Below are 20,687 nucleotides of genomic sequence, written 5' to 3' on the forward strand. Positions count from 1 at the left end.
AATCTCAATCACTCAGCATTTTCCTTTAATCATCCATTTGATGGCCATTAGTTGGATAGTCGTGATTTCTTAATTGGTGGGATTTTAGACATATACTCCATCCATGGCGGGGTCCACAGTTTGAACGGTCTGGATAAATTCACATCGTTGACACTATTTATAATTACTCTAAGTCGAGGATTGCAGTTTCAGAGACTGGATGAGCTGGAAGGAATTCTTCTTTAGAGCTAATCACCTACAGGCAACCGTACCATAATTTGTGCAACTGTACCATTACATCAGCCTACAACTCGACCCGGACTCAACCTCTCACTCTTGATATTAATAATTTGATTATTTTTAAATAATATTATATAGAATTGAAGTTGTCATGTGTTAAGTGTCGAGCTTATCATGTTATAAAGGTCAGGGTCATGCTTATAATGTGATAAGTGTCGTGTTGTAATATAGTAAAGGATGTGGTTATCAGATTGATGTAATTAATAATTTGATTAATTTTAAATAATAAGGATTGAGGCTTACAATGGGGTTAACCGTTCCGTTCACCTTGTCGGTTAGCTCATCGTAGGCCTAAAAAGTTTTAATTTGGGCATTGTCCACTTCTAACATACATCACAATAAGCTTGGAAAGTTTCAACATGTGGGTGCCATTGTCACCATTTTTTCTATTACATGGCCCACACAAGATCTGGATCAGGCTGATATTTAAGCCTTGCCCAAGCCCATAAAGGCTTCCGTTTACGTCACTTTCTTTGTATTAAATATGACGTAGCTTTTTATTCATTAAAAAAATGCACAATTACTGAACCAAAGACAAGGACATTTTAGTCTCAAAAATACTTCTCAAGACTTGTTAGAAAGCTACCCTTAAATATTTGGAAGGTCTAATCTCTTTTGAGAATTTGACCATACAACGATGCCAATATGATCAAAATCCAACCCAATCACTAATTTCATTACTTAAATTTAGGTGAAAATATAAAAAAGGAGCCTCCCTTGTGATTTATGTGTACCATACGTTTAGAACCAACGTACATAATGATGCCGACCCTCAAAACTATTTCCCTTTGTATGATTTCTGTGGAAGCTAATGGTTGGAGTGCATTTTTTATAATCTTCATGGTGGGCCCTGTGAAAAATAACGTTGGACATTTCTCCCAATTGTTTACTTTGGTGTGGTCCATCTAAAACACTAGTTAGCCTAAATTTTTAGCCTCATTCTTAACGTAGGATTACATAACTAATGGTCGGAGTGGATTTCACATACATACTATAGTAGGCTTGGGTGTGCCTCCCATAATTTTTTAATCTATGAAAAGCTAGATCTCTTCTAATGTGGGTGATTGTGTGTATCTGCGAGATATAATCTCGCCTCAAAAAACAAAAAAAAGGTCATGCAACTAGTGGTCGAATTGAATTTTAGGAAATAGTGCAAGTTAGGTGAACATATCTTATGGTTTTTCATAGCATAATTTCCTTCGGCACCATAAACACAATGGAGCTTCCAATTCTTTGAAAGCCTCCCCATTAAAGGTAATTTTGACTTTTCATCCTCCATCCATACAATCAATTTTTCCTAATCAAATCTCTAATTAATTTAGGTAATCCACGGGTCTTAAATATGAAGAGTCAAAGCATATAATTATGCAAATATCACACGCACCCAGGATTTTTCAGGAGAAAAACCCCTTATTTATCTCAAACGGAAAGCATTTTTACAAGGAGAAACAAGAGATACAGATTCTTTCAAACCTTAAATACTACAATCACAAACCTTCATTTTTCACTCTCACTTCTTATAGATTTTAATATCTTTCCACCTCGACTCCATATAATAACTTGCATTATTCTGGGCATAAACACCACACTTGAAATAAAGATCACCTGGGCCATGATCTTTCACCTCATATCTCTGGGTCCCATTGATGAAAAGTGTGACCTTCCCTACATCAACATCGTGGATTACGTTGATTCTCATCCATTTATCATAAACATCTGTGGCCACCACATCAGTTACGTAATTCTTCATGACCCCATTGTACACTCTAAGCATAAAAGTCGTAGCGCCTTTCGCTGCACCATGGATCTGCACGATCGAGACGCCGGACGTGCCGTTCGGCACAAAACCAGTGCCTTCGAACTGCCAGACTCCAGATGAATAATCATAGCCCTGATTAGAAGAAGAAAATAATCAGGACCTTACTACCACAATCACAAATATATCATGAGGCTCATAATGCCCACATATGGACCGTCAATCTCAGCTTTACATGATGATGTTTGCCCATACTGTCCAGACCATCTGGTCCAAAAATCAGGCTGGTTTACTCTTTAGGTGGACTACATGCAACAAAACAAATAGACGGCTAGAAATGTTCGCTTTTACACTGTTTCTTGCACACATGTGCCACATTGTCATTGTGGGTTGTTGGTGTATTTTAAAGAAATAAAATTGTAATATTATTTTTTAATTTTTCAAGACTAAAACTTTAAGTCCAACATTAGATAGAGAGAAAATGGAGTTTAAAATACTTAGAAAGCATTATTTTATATAACCTTTTGAATTGATATATTATTATGCACTGGCTTATACTGGTGCCTAAAGTCTACTTGATGATAAATGAAAAGCTGTTCAACCCTACCCTCAAGACTAGAATCCTTGATTTTGAACCCAAGGGCAAAATATCAACCATATTGACAACCCATGTGGGCCACACCATGGGGAACAATGGTGATGAGATGATAGCCATGTTTTTTATTTTATTTTTTCCCTAAAATATGCGAAAGCTTGACTCAACTGTAAATCCAGTAAAAAAAGCTCATGTTTGAATCACCGTGACAAAGGAATATTGAAAGCAAAAAATAGCATGATTGAAAATTCAGACAGGCCAAAATGCAAAACTAGATGAATAGGGCAGACTTCGGACTTGTTAAATTGTTTCCCCTGTTTCAAAGAAAGTGACCTTGTTAGGTATGCATGGAGTGAACACAAACATTTTCCATGCTTGAGAGAGAGAGAGAGAGAGAGAGAGAGAGAGAGAGATTGATCAAATAGTCTTTCCATTAGGCTCAACATTTAAAAAGTTTTATGAATTTTTTTAATTATTAAAATTTTATTTTAACTGAATAAAAAGGTTTTGATTTTACTTAACAAAATAGATTTATGCATGATCCTCGTACCTTGCACTAAATGGTTGTGAAATGTATACTTTGATTCCTTAAAGGCACCATCTTTCATGGACTTCATTTTTGCAAGAGTCATCTCTTACTGGCAGCTTACTCTGATGCTGATTGGGCTAGTGATTTTGATAACTGTCGATCTACATTAAGCTTTGCAATCTTAATTTCTCGGTGGCAATTTAATTTCATGGAGTGCCAATTACCTTCTTCAATTTCATAATCCAGTACCAAATCAAAATATCACTCCTTGGCACTCACCACATCTTAATTATTTTGGATGCGTATGGTTCTCTATGATCTCACTATCTTCTTAAAGGATCTCCTATTTTATATTGTGTAACGCTCCGAAAATCGGCACCCGAGTACAGAGACCTCGATCCCGAGTTCCCGGATGTTATTCCAATGAGAATGCACATGTGACCTCATTCAGATTTACATTGATTCCACACACGGATAATCAGAGTAACGCAATTCACTTAACGGATTCAAAGCTTGGTAGAGATAACGAAAGATTTATAATAATAAGGCTAACAGTCAAAAATACAATTTAAATGGTAATGATCGCCCAAAATAAAAATTATACAAGGCACAATATACATATCCAAGATGTCTTCGGTATGTATATTATTGCTTGTATAATCTCACATCTCTCTCTCGCTACCACCTTTATGTGGGTCCATACTCATGGTTCAATGGTAAACATCGTGTGTTTCAACACTGAGGTCATGAGATCGAGTGCTCATATGGTGCATGTGTGTGTGTAAAAAAAAAGGTGGGAGAGAGACAAAAAGCCACCGTGTATGTGTGTGAGTCCCTACTCATGTGACGCAAGGAAAAACGTGAAGGGATAATGAGAGGAAGCTCACAATCTTTCTCTAGTAATGAAATCTTTGAATTCATAAGGTGCTTTCTTAAATCCACAAGAAAAAAAATCAATTTTTATTAATCAATAATTGTCAAATTCTTCATTAACTCTCAATTACAGTAATAATAAATAAAAAATAAACTAAAATTCATAGTTATTAAAAATAACAAAATTCTAATCTTAATAAAAGTCTCCATAGACAGAAAGCTACCATGTGTATGTGAGAGTCCCTACTCATGTGACGTAAGGAAGAACGTGAAGGGATAATGAGAGGAAGCTCACAATCTCTCAAGTAATGAAATCTTTGAATTCATAAGGTGATTTCTTAAATCCAAAAAAAAAAAAAAAAATCAATTTTTATTAATCAATAATTGTCAAATTCTTCAAAAAAAAAAAAAGAAAAAGAAAAAAGAGGATATAAGTATGGTTGCTGAAAGAACCTTTTTTTCTCTAGTGAAAACCAAAGATTCTAATAAAATTTTCAATTATTTTCACTAATTTTTACTTGGTGAATCTTTAATTTTAATTTTTCCTAAAACCCATTTTAGGATTCTTTCCCTTATGCTTAGCTAACGACTAATTCCATGTTAATCCAATCAAAATTACATGGCACACAACTAGAGTTGGAGAATGTAATATAAAACACAACAGGAAAAAGGATCCTAAAATGTATATTTGTTGCATTTTGAATTTAACGACACCCGGATCAAAAGTTATGACCGATTCACGGTTCACCTTCTTTTAAGTCCAACTATGCAAAGAATGCATTGACGCCGTGTGTTTCAACACTGAAGTCATGGGTTCGAGTGCACACGTCGCCTGTGTGTAAAAAAACGAGAGAGAGAGAGTGTGTGGATGGGTCACTGCTCGGTGGACACCGTGAGTTTCAACACTGAGATCATGGGTGGGTGCCTATGTGGTGAGAGAGAGAGAGAGAGAGAGAGTTATACGCGAATGCGGATCTCAGTGCGAGGTTTGGTCATGCTGGTGGGATCGTGAGGCTTGTCATCTGCAAACACCCACAGCCTCCTCACTCCATTCTCGTAGCTATACCTCTCCTCCAATGGCTTATCGTACGGCTTCTGTAGCTCCAAGTTCCACTCCGTCAATGGCACCTCCGTAAATCCATCCGTCGGATCATCTGCCCCACACAACACATCTCCATCTCTCATTACCATGCCCATCACAACCATTAATCCAACAAACATGGAACGCGGACGGCCCCCCATCTCTATCTTGCTTCCCTACTTCGAGAGAGATGTCTGTCATAAGGGCGTGGAGTTGAGAGAGTTTTACAGTCGGGTCTATTTTCCTCCGTCGCGACATAGAATTTTGTGTTTATCGCCATCAGTGGAGCCCATAATCTGATATGTTATGATGATTTTCACCGCTCATATTCTCGATATCATAAAAAATATATCATATTTCACATAATTGTGATTGATTGATAATTCTAACCTTTTATTTTTAGAACTTAATTTTATTTTCAATTATTTAATTTAGCTGGAAAAAATATATCCAAAATCATCATAAAATTTAAAAATAGACATTAAATCATACATTTTTAAATATGGACGGACTTGATCATAGGAATACTCAGTATGTGGGTCCCTGTCGGTGGCGACAGACTCTAGATATATATCGCGTCGGATGTAAAACGAACTCTTACAGTGAGTTGATTGGGAGAAACAGCTGCCCTTGAACGGACTGCTTGTTTGCATCACAGACCTCGAATACAAGCGGCATATGCCTGAGTTCCAAGCCTCTTATCAACAAGGACCGTTCATTTGGATTCGTTTGATTCCTCTTCACTGTTTATTTCTTTTAAACGTATTATCCAAACTGATGATCTAATCTTCTATATAGCTTTCAGAACTAGACATATGTAGTGTAATTCTCCAGATGATCGGATTGGATTTCACACATATGCTACACATTGTCACGTATAAGAAGCAGGATCTAAAGAAATGCACTCGCTCGAGTTCACTCGCATTTTTCAATTAGCGCGCAGTTTTGTCTGATTTAGGAAAATATTTAGCAATTCAAAGCGTTTAGCATTTTCCGGGCGTCTTCTTGCGGAGAATATGGTAATTGGGAGATTCACGCGAGTATCTATTAAGAGATGATCCATATCACAAAGGCTAACTTGGAAGACCTGTGTTAAATCCAATCCATTAATTATTTATTCCTATAGTAATCATCAATTCCTATGTTCACCGTATTGTTAAAATTTTAATATATATATATATATATATGAAATAAATAATGAATGGTACATATTTAAATTGAAAATTACTAGAATATAATAATATTTTTCCTTTATTATTTTTTCCATACAAATATTTATCTTATTAAAACATCATTAATGGTGTGGATCGTTTCAGAATAATATATTTCCGGCGAATCATCTGATCGTGTGTGTTCACATTGTGAAGGAAGATGAGAAGGGAGCAGGTCGCGTTGTAATAGTAGTTCAAGTTGGATGGGAGTTATTATATACTCCAGCAGCGTATGATGCTTGATACGCAGTAACTAAGAAATTGCACACGTGGCATACATTAACACAAATTAAACTGATTAAATTTGTCCATCCAGTTTTCCTAAATCACAGTCCCAAAATCTGATTGGTTTAGAAATTCTAACCTCTAATTAGTGGACACTTGCCTGATGAAATAGAGCCACTGGATATTTTATCTTTACCGTCCAATAAATGTTGACCAATCAGATATTCAAAGATATTTTTTTTTTTTTTTTAAAAGCATAACTTTTAGATCATGATACATGTAGACAACTATATATCCATAATTTGTGGGTTTCAGTTTATAATTAATTGTATGCCATGTAAGCAATTTCTAAGTCCAGAGCATGATCCATCATACTCCGCCAGAGTTGAGACATCTTTGTTAGTTCTGTACAATTTTAACGGTCAAATATTCGATGGGAAATTTGAAAGAAAGGGAAGGAAAGGATTTTCTAATAGGTGTGATTTTCGCAACAAAGGCCATCCATAATAGGTTCCAGTAGATAGACGGACCGGATTAAAACGTCAACCTACCACATGTGAAGTGGAGAGATCGTGGTACAATCGGGTAGATCTAGTCCGTAGATTTATTTATCATCTTTGGCCATCTATTCTAACATCATCTTCTTCTATTTTTGTCTTGTTTGCACCGTATTTTAGGAAGAGAAGATCTCAAGTCCAACCGATTGGACATTAAGATATGGCCCACCCAACCAATAACTTCCTATCTTTCATGTTTTTATGAAATCCAAGCCGTCTAATATGTTGGACTTACCACGGGGATTATCCTGTAAAAAAAGCATATATACAACTACTCATTGAGTGCACCATAACTTCTTTTTTGCTATTTATTAATTGCTAGAAATTGTTTTATATGGTGTGGCCCACCTGATCAGTATACAGAAATGTATTTTGCAGTACATAATACTCATGGTGGGAACAACGTATTTAAAGGGTTCGATCTCACATTAACTTAATAGGTTGGATGTTATCCACTAGTCGAACTGTAGTTTGTGGACCAACCGGTTGAACTTGAGACCTACTCTTTTAAGAGATGATCACGTACAACCATTCATGTTAACGTTTTCATTATCCACTACTGTACGATCATTTTACAAAATCTGAGTCATGCAAAAGGTGGGGTGCCATATAAAGATCACCTGTGATGAAAATCAGTACGGTCCATTCATCAGGTGGCCCACACCATGGGAATCAATGTACAACCGATGATATGACTCAACGTATGTATGTGGCCCACCTGATTAGCAGATTGTTTCAATTTTCACTCCATATGATCTAGATCGTATTATCCACGATTTCACGGCTCGGATTTTTCAAATGAAGTGACACGTAAGCGTAATATAAAAATATTGATGTGTTAATATATGAGATCATATCTAAATTGTCGGCTAATGGTGGATAGAACCCGTGAACCCGGAGATTCAACGGCCTTCCGAACACGTCACATTTTTTTCATGCAAGTGAGCGCATGCAAGTCATGACATTCTTTTTCTCTACATGTGGGGTCCATGATGGGTAATCCAATCCATTGATTTGATCAGGCCCACCATGACATTTCATGGGGAAGATTCAACCGTTTGATGGGGTGGCTGATAAATAGATGGCTTAGAGAAAAGGAAGCATTATGGATTCAGAAGAGAGAAAGTGCTTTTGAATCATGGTCTTTCAATCTGAGACGTAAGGTGTCCCATCTATAGTGAGGCCTATTGTATCAATGGTCTGGATCATCTTGCAATAGGCCCCACAATTGCCAACTCAAACAATTGTTGTAATCATCCATGTTGCGATCATGTGTGCGTCAGCGGTTGGACTATTTCCATTTAAATGTGAATGGTTGTTGTATTCTTTGTTTATCTATCTATAATTATAGACCGTTGATTGAAGGGTCAAAATTTTCCAACCAAGAAGATTTTTGACCAATTCTCATCTACAGTTGAACCCATAGTACCAAAGGTTTGGATCACCAAAACGTACGCGGATTTTTGACCAATTCTCATCTACAGTGCTCTGTGGGGCCCACTTGATGTAAGTGTTTTATCCACGCCGTTAATCGCTTTTATCAGATCAGATTAAGGTTTGAACCTAAAAATGAGGCAGTTCCACGGCGCCAGTGGACACCAAAGGAAGCTGCAGTGTTAATGACACCCACCGTTGAAACATTTCTAATGGCCACCGTGATGTTTTTTTTTACCATCCAACCTATTCATAAGGTCATGTAGACGTGGATGAAGTGAAAACACAAATATCAGCTTGAGCCGAAACTTCTCCAGTCCCAAGAAGTTTTTAATGGAGGATGTTTAGTCCCCAATTTGTGGTTCACTTAAGCCATTGGACCTACCTCATTTTTTGGATAATATCTTAAAATAATATGAGGAAAATGATGAACGGCATGGATAAAACACTTACATCATGGTGGGCCCCACAGAGCCCTGCCAAGATGGATTACCGTCCGGGCAGGGGTAGAACGCAATCCGCGTTCCACCAAACCACAGTCCCACGTGTACGAAATCACGGTCACCCTCACAGGCGTGAATTAGGTACTACCCTCACCCGTGTAGAGCTTAGGACAAGCTAGACATGTAGCCCTTGTATTGGTGCAGAGTGATTACGTCAGAAGGTGGGAGGACACATCAGTAAATGGATGCGTTAGCCCGCATTCGTACTCGGGTACACAAATAACCCAAAACATCTCCTCTTTTTTTCCGATTCCTACCTATTCCCCAGGATAGATTTCCTACAGAAGCCTTTCGCGGGAAGTTCCTATGCAAGGATGCTGGGTGGGGCCACAGCCATTTTTTTTTTTTTAGAAATCTACTCTATTCATCTATTTTGAGATTTTATTTTAGGACAAAAGACCAACAATGAGGTGGATTCAAAACTCAAGTGGGCCATATGAGAGGAGAAATTGGGGAAAGACATACATACCGTTGAAACCTTCCTGGGCTCCACCTTGATGATTATATGTAATCCAAACTGTTTATAATGTCATTAACAGTGGAATGAAATGGAAATACAAAAAATTTAGCCCAAAACAAATCTTTTATGGCCATAAGAATATTTCAATGGTTCTCACTGAATCTCCACTGTTTTCTCTCGTATGGCCCACTTGAGTTTTGAATACACCTCATTTTCTGTATAATGTCGTAAAATGAGATCTTAAAACGGATAAACAGAGTAGATTTCCCACTAACATGGTGGTGGGCCCCACCCATCATCCTTGCACAGAAACTTCATGCGAAAGGGCCTGAAATCTTACGTCCCCTTTTCCCCATTCAAGGAGTAAACGGATTGGCTACTCCCTCTACCACCAGCCAATAGCTAGTGGTTGGTATGTGTTTCATCCATACCATCCATCTATTTTTCTAGACTGTTTTATGGTATGAGACCCAAAATGAGGTATATCCCAATCTCAAGTGGACGACATTACAGGAAACAGTGTTGAATGAATATTGACCATTAAAAACTTTTTTGGGGCCATAAAAGTTTTGGATCAAGCTGATCTTTGTTTTTAGTTTCATCTAGGTCTTTATGACCTAATCAACAGATTGGATGTCAAATAAACACTACGGTGGGCCTTAGGAGGATTTTAATGGTGGATATCCAATCACTATTGTTTTCCTCTCATGTGGCCCACTTGAGTTTTGGATCCTCCTCATTGTTGGTCTTTTGTCCTAAAATGAGATATCAAAATAGATGAATGGAGTAGATTTCCAAAAAAGAAAAAAGTTGTGGTCCCACATAGCATCCTTGCGCAAGAACTTCCTACGGAAGGCTTCCACAGGAAATCCACCCTGGGGAATAAGTATGAAGCGGAAAAAAAGAGAAGACGTTTGGGGTTCTTTGTGGACCCAAGTACAAATGCGGGCTAACACCTCCGTTTGCTGATGTGTCCTCCTACCTTCTAACGTAACTGCTCTCCACCAACACAAGGGCTACATATCTAACCTGTCCCGAGCTCTGCACAAGCTAGGGTAGTACCTAATCTATGCCCCACGCTCACAGGGATGTGACTCGCCACAAGAATGAGAGCGGATTATTTGAGACCTAGTCCTCACCCAGGAGGGTGCGACCCTTACCGTGGGGTTGCCGTGGCCACCTTGATGTACATATTATTTATCCATGCCGTCCATCCTTATTTTCAAATCATTTTAGGTTACTATGCCAAAAATGAAGCAGACCCAATTATCAGGTCAACCATAATTTAGAAAACAGTGTTGATTGACTATTAATGGGCCACGAAAGGTTTAGATTAAGCTGACATCTGTTTTTCCCCTTCATCCAAGCTTATGTGACCTTATTAATAGATTGGATGGTAAATAAACACTATGGAAACATTAAGATACTCCCTAAGAAGTTTTTAATGGTTGGGCGGTCAATCACCACTGTTTATTATGATATGGTCCACCTAATAATTGGATCTACTTCATTTTTGGTTTGATGCCCTAAAATGATATGGAAAAATAGATGGGCCGCGTGGATATATAATACATACATCAAGGTGGGCCCCATGTAACCCCATGGAAAGGGCAGCACCGTCCTGGGTGAGGCCGGGGTGTCCCCTAGAGTCTCTAATCCAAAACCTATTTGGCCCATTAATGGTCAATTAACACTGTTTTTTTATAGTATGGTTCACCTGATAATTGAATCTGCTTAGTTTTTAAGATAATGCCCTAAAATGATTTGGAAAAATAGATGAACGGCGTGGATACGTATAACACGTACATCAAGGTGGTCCCAACAGTAACCCATGGTATGGGCCTTTTCATCTGTGTGGGGGTGAGTCCGGGGTCTCACCTGATATGCTCTCCACGAGAATGCCGTCAGATTGCGTCCTACCCCACTGTTTCTAGCCATGAACGAACACATCTGTGTGGGGCCCACCATAATGTGTTTGTTTATCCATGTCTTCCATCCCTTTTCTTATATTGTTTTAAGGTATGATCTCAAAATTGAAGCAAATCTAACGCCCAAGTTTTTTTTTTTCTTTTAATTTATTTATGCACGCGCACACACACCCCACACACTCATGCCTTGGTGGAATTTCACCACATATGGGTAGTTGAACCCTTGACCCGGTGTTGAACCTCCCGAGAGTCTACCACCCAAGCAAGAGTAAGGACCCCAATCCAATGCTCAAGTTGACCACACCACAAGCATTTAATGCTCAAGCTTACTATTTGGTGTGGTCTGCTTGAGCGTTGGATCTTCCTAATTTTTGGGATCATAATTTAGAATCATCTGGGAAAAAAAAAAATGGATCACATGGATAAAAAGATATATCATGGTGGGCCCCACATAAATGTGGCTGTTGGTGGTTAGAGATGGATAGGGGTAGGATGCAATCCGCATCCCTCTAACCGTCTGGGAACCACCATGTTTGTGTTAGAGATGTTTGTGTTATATCCGCTTGATTCATCCATTTGTTGGACACAAACCCAAACATGGGAGAGGTGGGCCACAGGACAAGAAAAGTTGGAGATGGATACTCTCATTTCTGCTTGATGCCGATGGAGATTATGTAGTGAAGCCATGTACCTTGGTGATGGTGAAATGACGTGGTGAGATTTGATTGGATATTTTATAAGTTTAACTTATCATCGTTGTTATTAAAAGTTCTTACTCAATATATAAGTTAATTAAAAATTGCCACATTATTTCTCCACCATTAGGGTGACCTGGACTTTATTAGAAAGTCATAGTACTACCGGGGGAAGGGAAAACACAAATATCAGCCCATCTAAAACTTTCTTATTACACATTTAATCTTCATTTTTTCTTATGCTGGGGCTCACCCGAGCTTTGGATCTCTTATGTTCGGCTTACCTGACCAAGGGCATGAGTCTTGCACACATATTCCATGTTGGCACATGCTATGTAGCTGGCCCCATGTCTTGGAAGCCGATTGAGTCCAACCCCTCAAAGACAATAATCCGTCAGACTAGATTTGTGTGGGGCCCACCTTGATGTATCTATTTATCCCTGTTGTCCATCCTTTTTCTTAACTTATGTTAAGGTATGAGCACAAAAATAAGGTAGATCCAACACTCTGAGTGTATGACCGCATGGATTACTCTTGCATGTAATTCTGTGCATTAAATGCAACCAAGCTCAATATTTGGTGTGGTTCACTTGAGCATTGGATTTGCTTCATTTCTGGGCCCATAACTTAACATGACCAGAGAAAAGAGGGCCCACTCTGCTGCCCCATATCTCCAACTGGACTTAAAACTTTCACCACATGAATGATTTTGGTTGGTTGGTTAAGAAATGGATTGATCAAACTGTAAGAACGATTGTTTAAAAACTCACCGATTTGACTAAAAAACTCGCTAAGTTGACTTTGAGGGTGGATTTCAAATCAACTGAGTTAAGTTCTTCCTGAGTTTTTATAATTTTCTTAACTTATGTATGTTATATATATTTTTATATTAAAAAATAACATTAATTATCAAGTTTTCACAATTAAATTCTTTTGAGTCATGTGTCAATAAGACCCAAGTTTTGACGCTTTGAATGATGGCCAATTGCTCTAATAGCCTATTAGTTATAATACTCACAGTTGTACATGAAGGGATGGATAAACTAATGAATCAATTGTTGAAAGAGTGCCTTCAATTTGTCCAGCACTCTATGGTCGATCGTGGATTTCTCGGGTCAACCGCGACTCTCCATGAAGATCCTAGTTGATTGTAACTCTCTATTGTTTTCAAAGTCGACCAAATGTGCAACCATGCATACTGCATAAGTGCACGATTTTGTTTCTAATTATGTACGGGGGTTACATATACCTTATTAAAAATTGGATTAGGGTTAATTGCGTTGTGCTAGAGAGAGATCTTGGGTTTTAAAAGGAGAATTCATCTATAGAGACAAGGGTTTTGAATTTGTAAGCCATTTATCTCTTATAATCTTCAATTATAGTGGATTATTTATCACTTAGTGCCGTGGGTTTTTTTTTTCACAAGGAATTTTTCACGTAAAATTGTTGTGTCCTCTGAGATTGATCGTTATTTTTTATTCTTTTTACGTGTCCAAATCGTTCTAAGGTTACTTCCAAACATAATGTGTGGCAGTTATGTACAACAAGTAGTATTGGAGCGTAGGCTTTACGTTGGGGTTTTAGATTAAAACTGAGAATGGGATCAAATGGAACGAATGTGAAGTTTGAGACAGAGAAATTTATAAGTAAAAATAACTTTAAATTATGGAAGCTGAAGATGAAAGACATCCTAATTCAGCAATGGGTGTCGCAAGTACTCCTTGGCAAAGCGAAACATTTCGAAATGATGAAAGAAGAGGATTAGGATGACTTGGATCAAAGGACAATTAGCACGATTCAATTGTGCTTGACCAACAATGTCATTTACAGTGTTATTAATGAGACAACTACCATAGGCTTGTGTATGAGGATGGAAAACCTATCTATGACAAAGTCGCTTTCCAATCACCTATATATAAAGAAACAATTATATACTCTAAAGATGTCAGAAGGGTCGGATCTCTCTGAACATATAAGCACCTTAGACAAACTCATTTACAAATTAATGAGTGTGGAGGTAAAAATTGACGAGAAAGACCAAGCCATAATCTTGTTGAATTCTCTTCCAGATTCTTACAAGAATCTTGTACATATTCTTTGCCATGGTAGGGAGACTATTGACGTTAAGACCATTATCTCTATTGACGCTAAGACCATTATTTCAGCCCTTCAGTCTAAGCATTTGAGAAAGAAGAACGGTGACAAAGGTTTATCGACGGATGCGTTGATTGTTAGGGGGAAGAAATTCTGAGCGAGAGAAGGGAAATTCGCGATCGAGATCAAACTCAAACGGTAAGGGCAAGATGAAGTGTTGGAATTATAGGAAGCCTAGACATATGAAGGAATGTCGGTCCCTTAAAACTCGGAAGGATGAGAACTCAAATAATTCGACTAAGGTGTCCAATTTAACAGAATCCCATCAAGGTTTGGATGGTTGCAATGTATTAGTAATGTCCAAAACAGGTCACTTCTATCAGAATCAGATTTTGGATACAAGGGCTTTATACCACATAACCTCTCACCAGAGTTGGTTCACCACATACAACGAGTATGATGGTGGCCTAGTTCTTATTGGCAATGATCATACTTCTAAAATGATTAAAACTGAATCCGTTCGCATCAGAATGTTTGATGAGGTGGAGCGTACTCTAACTGATGTGAGGCACGTTCTTGATCTGAAAAAAAAAAAATCGATTTCTTTAGGCATTCTCGATGCACTAGGGTACAAGTTCACTGGCTATGATGATGTCTTAAAAGTTTCAAATGGGGCACTCATTGTTATGAAGGCACAGAGGAGCGACAATTTCTACATGTTGATCGGGAATACCATATTAGGTGGAGCTACAACATCTATTGTGGAGTTTACATCAGCACATATGTGGAATGTACGCCTGGGCCACATGAGCAATCGTAGTATAAAGGTACTCTTAGATCGTAATTTAATTCTTGTTTTTAAATTTTTTGATTTGAATATATGCGAGCATTACATATCTGTTAAACAATCAATATTGTCATTTAAAACCAGAAAACAGTAAGGGACCACTAGATTATGTGCATTCTGACATATGGGGTCATCGCCAGTTGTTTCTATAGAAGAGTCGTCATTCTTCATAACATTCATTGACAACTTCGTTAGAAATGTGTGGATTTATTTCATGAAATATAAATCTAATGTGTTTGCCACTTTCAAGTCTTTGAAGGTTATAGTTGAAAATTGAAAGTATTGAGTACTGATAATGGTGGAGAATTTACTTTGAAAAAATTTAGTCAGTTTTGTAATGATGATGGAATTTTGAGGTACAACGCAATGAAGCACTCACCAGAGTAGATTAGTGTAGCGAAACGTATGAATCGAACTCGTTTATAAAGAGCCTAAAGCATGGTAAGTAATGTTGCGTTGGACAAGGACCTATGGGTTGACGCCATTAACAAGGCTTGTTATTTGGTAAATCGGTCCCCATCTGCATGTATTTGGTTATGACGCTTACTCTCATGTGTCATTTGTTGGAGAGATAAGTTAGACCAAAGAGAAAAGCAGTGTACATTTGTAAGCTATGGTGATGGTGGGAAAGGATACATGTTATATGACCGAGCCACACAAAAAATCACAATGAGTTAGGACGACAAATTTAATGAGAGTTTCTTATTCCATAAGGATGAATACAAGAAAATAAAAAATCAACAGTAATTGATATTGAAATCGACAAGAATGAGGCACTTAAAGAAGTCGAGCCACAGAAAGAGGGACAGAATCAAGTGGAGCTGCCACCTATCAGGAGAAATCCATCATGGGATCGCAGGTTACCGTTGAGGTATAAAGATGACTCAAACATTGCATTCGCTCTCATTACAGATAAGAGAGACCCATCTACCTTTGAAGAGTTTCTTAATGTTGTAGATGCAAAAAATTGGATGATAGCAATGCAGGATAAAATGAATTTTTTGTACAAGAATGAGACGTGGGAGCTGGTGGACCTTCCCATTGGGAGAAAAGTAATCGGATACAAGTGAGTTTATCGGAAGAATCGGGATATATACAATGTCAGATTAGTAGCAAAATGTTATACGCAGGAGGGTGCCGACTATAATGAAATTTTTGCACCTATGATCAAGCAGGTATTTATCATATTTATGTTGGCATTAATTGCCGAATACAATCTTGAATTGGAACAATTAGATATAAAGACTGCTTTCATACACGAAAAATTAGAAGAATAAATTTACATGAAGCAACCAAAAGGGTTCAAGGTACAGGGGTCAGAAAATAAAGTTTGCAAGTTGAGGTAGTCATTGAACGACCTAAAACAGTCACCTAGGTAGTGGTATAAAAAATTTGATTCTTTCATGATGAGTCAATAGTCTATCATAAGCAAATTCGATCATTATACCTATTTCAGATCACTAAATGATAGAGAATTCATTATACTAGTATTGTATGTTGATGATATGCTTATCGCATCTATAGCATGTTTGAAATCAACATATTGAAGGCTCAATTATCTAAGACATTTGAGATAAAAGATCTAGGAGTTGTAAAAAGAATTATCGGCATTGATGTACACAGAGCTAAAAAAATGAATAAGCTACGATTGTCTCAGGACAAGTATTTTGAGAAGGTCTTAGTCAAGTTCGGACTTGATAAGGCTAAACCAGTTAGCACATCTCACACCGCTCATTTTCATCTTTCTTTATAACAATATCCTAACACAGATGAAAAAAGTAACATGTGTCTCGTGTGCTCTACTTGAGCGTTATGGGCAATCTTATGTACGCCATGGTCTGTACTTGACCGAATATTTCATATGCGGTGGGTATTGTGAGCAGATACATGTCAAGCCTCGGCAAGCAACACTAGGAGGCAATGAAATGGTTAATTACTTCGTTATATACGAGGTACGACTGACTATATCTTATCATTTGATAAATATGAGGAAAAATCGGTAGTCTATGTAAATGTCTATTATGCTAGTAATATGGATAATAGAAAGTCAACTTTTGGTTATTAGTTTGTGTTAGCGAGTAGAGCGACCAATTGAATATCGAAGCTTCAGTCTGTGGTTGATCTTTCCACAACCGAAGCTGAGTATATGGTGGTGACAAAAGCATTCAAGGAAAGAGTTTGGTTGAAATGAATGATGAATGATTGGGGGCTTAAATAGGAAGTCGTTTGTTTAAGCCTAAATATTGCATATTTATCATTTTAATTGCACTAGTTTCTTGTACATTCAAATGCTTATTTGATCTAATTATATATATTTTCTACAAGCGAGGTACTTCAGGGACCATGGATGAATATGTGCTTAAAGATGAAGAATTAAAGCTTAAAAGAGATGATGATAAAGGATTGAAGAATTTGGAGCACAACAATGAAGATTCAAAGTGTTAAGGATCAAAGAAAAAGAAGTGAAGAGCGACCAAAAATCAATTCGCAAAGGAATCAAAGAAACTGCAAAGATTTAACCGTTTGACAACATGATTCGACTGATAGAAGATGGTTGACCTGTCAAGGAGAGTGATCGAGGAGTGTTGAAATACAATAGAAATTCTCTCGATAAATTTTGGGACTTTCGACCGATCGATGGATGATTTCAATCGATTGAGGAAAATTCGATTTTATGTGAAAACTTGCTGGACACTTTTTGCTAGTTTCAACCGGTCGACAGATGGGTCGATGGGTTGAAATGGGGACTAAATTCAAAAGTTAGTTACTAGACAATTTTGTGCACTTTCGATCAATGTCTATGACAGGTCGACATGAAAGATCAATGACGTGCACAATTGTGTAATTTAAGTCAGTTTGTTAAACACTTAGATGGGTGTGAAAACTAGAGTTCCAAATCTATTTAAATAGGTCTTTTACACGTGCCTAAGTATCTTTTAGGGTTTGAGAGATAGTAAGGAGTTGCGGAGCGTTTACAAGCTGTTTTTCCTCTTTAATCTTTCGATTTTAAGTTTTTTTTTTCATGGTTTTCTTAGAGTTTGGTTCAATCATGACTATGGTTAGTTAAATCTCTTAAATATGGCTAAGAGATGAAACTCGTAGGGATTTTTTGTGTTCTAGTTTACTTTAATTCAAATTATTTGGTTTGAATGATGAACAATTCATTGATATTGGTTTGAATATAGCTTTAGCTTTAGTTAACTTTGATTCATTATCGACTCCGGACACTTTTGATGCATAGGAAGGCTAAGATTGATGCCTTATCTAGTTTGCAAGGGATTGACCCGTAGAATCCATTGATCTATTGTAAACTAAGAGCACAATAGATGCTTTGAATTCCCTGCAGTCAATACTTTGGTGCCTTATGTGGGAATTGAAACAATTGAAGTTAAGATATATTTTAATTTGTAAATGATGAATTAACCGCTCCATTATCCGGCTGGATAGAGTAGGATTCTAATTCCAGTTAAGTTATCTAATTAAATCAAATGAATTAAACATTAAGAATAGCTAAAAGTGAATTATTGGCACTCTAGTGTTTTGATTTATTGATTTATTTTTTAAATTATTTAACTTCATTCATTATTTCATTAAATTCAATTCCATAATTAGTTTTAGTTCTAGTTCTATAAATGTTTTAGAGAGCACACAAAAACAAGTCCCTGTGGATTCAATCTTGGTCTCATTGAATTAAAACTATATCACAGCCCTGCACTTGGAGCTGTTATCCTTTTGAATAAATCATCGTGCATGTGCATTGTGATAGCGAGAGCGCTATCAATTTGCTGAAGAACTCAATATATCACTCCTAGACAAAACACATTGACATGCGTCATCATTTTATTCGGCAAATGCTTAAGGAAGATAGTGTTACTCTTGAGAAGATTACCACCAGTGAAAATCAGTCCAACATACTTACAAAAGTGGCTCCTACAGAAAGTTTAGGTTTTGCTCCACTTCTCTGAGCTTGGCAAAGAAGAGATGAAGACGGAGTGTGCACGAGAAGCGACGATGATGATGCTATTATGAAGGAGAGTGGAGATGGTGATAGCAATTTAGAACAATAGAGTTTGAAGATTAAATCCATGATGGAGATTGTTGAAAGAGTGCATTTAATCTGTCTAGCACTATCCAGTTGACCACGGATTTCTCGAGTTGACCGTGACTCACTTTGAAGTTCACGATCAACCATGATCTTTTCCGGTCGACCATGACTATCAACTGCTTTCGTGGTCGATTGAACGTGCGACCATGTAGATTGCATACGTGCACAGTTTTGTTTCTAATTCTGTATAGGGATAATATGTAGCTTGTTAAAAATGTAATTAAGGTTAATTACGTTGTGTTAGAGAGAACTAGGGTTTTGAAAGGAAAATTCATATGTCAAAATGAAGATTTCGAATATGTAAGTCGTACATCTCTTGTAATTTTCTATTATAATGGATTATTTGTCACTCAGTGCATTGGTTTTTTTTTTTTTTTCACAATGATTTTTCAACTTAAAATCGTTGTGTCCTCTGTGATTACCTGTTATTTTTGTTTCTCTTTTCCATGTTTGAATCGTTTTAAGGTTGCTCATGGGCCTATCGTATGGTAGTTGCACACAACAACCTGAACTGTTCCTTAGGTCTATCCCACACTTTATGTGGCCCACCGAGCTAATATAACAGCAGTGAGTTGCCCCCACAGTGCGATAATTTATAGTGGTCATAGTTGCATAGGCACGCACAAATAAAGCAATCAATCTGAACCGTCCATAAAATCCGTCCCATATTTTGTGGGCCACCGTGCAAAATTCACTCCATTTCATTGCCCCCACAGCGCTACAAGTTACAGTGACCATAGTTGCATAGGGACACCAGGACAGTCCTATCAATCAATCAATCTCAACCGTCCATTAGGTCCATCCCACAATTCATGGGCCACCTATCAAAAACCACACCGACCCATTGCCACCATCGCACTGTAAGTTACAGTGGTCGAAGTTGAATAGGGCCCCACACACAGTCCGATCAATCAATCTAAATCGTCCATTAGGTCCATCCCACGTGGACGTGGATTGGGCACTACCCCCGCTCCGGGACTCGGCAGAGGCTGGGGCTTCAAGGGGCCACCCTGATGTATGGGTTTCATCTACAGCGCCCATCCATTTTTCAATATGATACATCAGGTTTCATCTACAGCGCCCATCCATTTTTCAATATGATTTAAGGGCATAAAAGAAGGTAGATCCAAGGCTCAAGTGGACCACACAACAAGAAGCAGCAGAGTTATAATGACAACCACCATTGAAACCTTCCTAGGGCCCACGGTGATGTTTATTTGCGATCAACTGTTTATAAAGTCATATAGACCAGCTTGATCCAAAACTTCTGTGGCCCCCAAGAAGTTTTCAAACGGCAGGCATTCAATCCCCACTGCTTGGTCCACTTCAGCTTGGATCGGCCTCAGGGCTTATGCCCTAATATGACATGGCAAAATGAATGGACGGTGTGGATAAAATCCATACATAACAGTGGCCCGTCAGAGTCCCAGCCTGTGCCGAACTGGGGACAGGCGGGGGTAGTACCCAATCCGCGTCCATCCCAGGCTTCATGGCCCACCATGAAAAAAACTGACC

The 20,687-nt window shown here is 37.9% G+C and overlaps 1 protein-coding gene across 1 annotated transcript; it reads right to left on the reverse strand.

The window, feature by feature from the left end:
- Positions 1-1,789: 1,789 nt before the first annotated feature.
- Positions 1,790-5,255, reverse strand: LOC131234457 (citrate-binding protein-like). Its single transcript, XM_058231351.1, has 2 exons — positions 4,996-5,255; positions 1,790-2,170 (listed from the first exon to the last, which is right to left on the reverse strand). Exons 1-2 carry the CDS (start codon positions 5,251-5,253, stop codon positions 1,790-1,792), a joined length of 639 nt encoding a protein of 212 aa, XP_058087334.1. The 5' UTR covers positions 5,254-5,255.
- Between the last annotated feature and the right edge of the window lie 15,432 nt (positions 5,256-20,687).

Source organism: Magnolia sinica, chromosome 19 (assembly GCF_029962835.1).
Source record: "Magnolia sinica isolate HGM2019 chromosome 19, MsV1, whole genome shotgun sequence".
NCBI classification, from domain to species: Eukaryota; Viridiplantae; Streptophyta; class Magnoliopsida; order Magnoliales; family Magnoliaceae; genus Magnolia; species Magnolia sinica.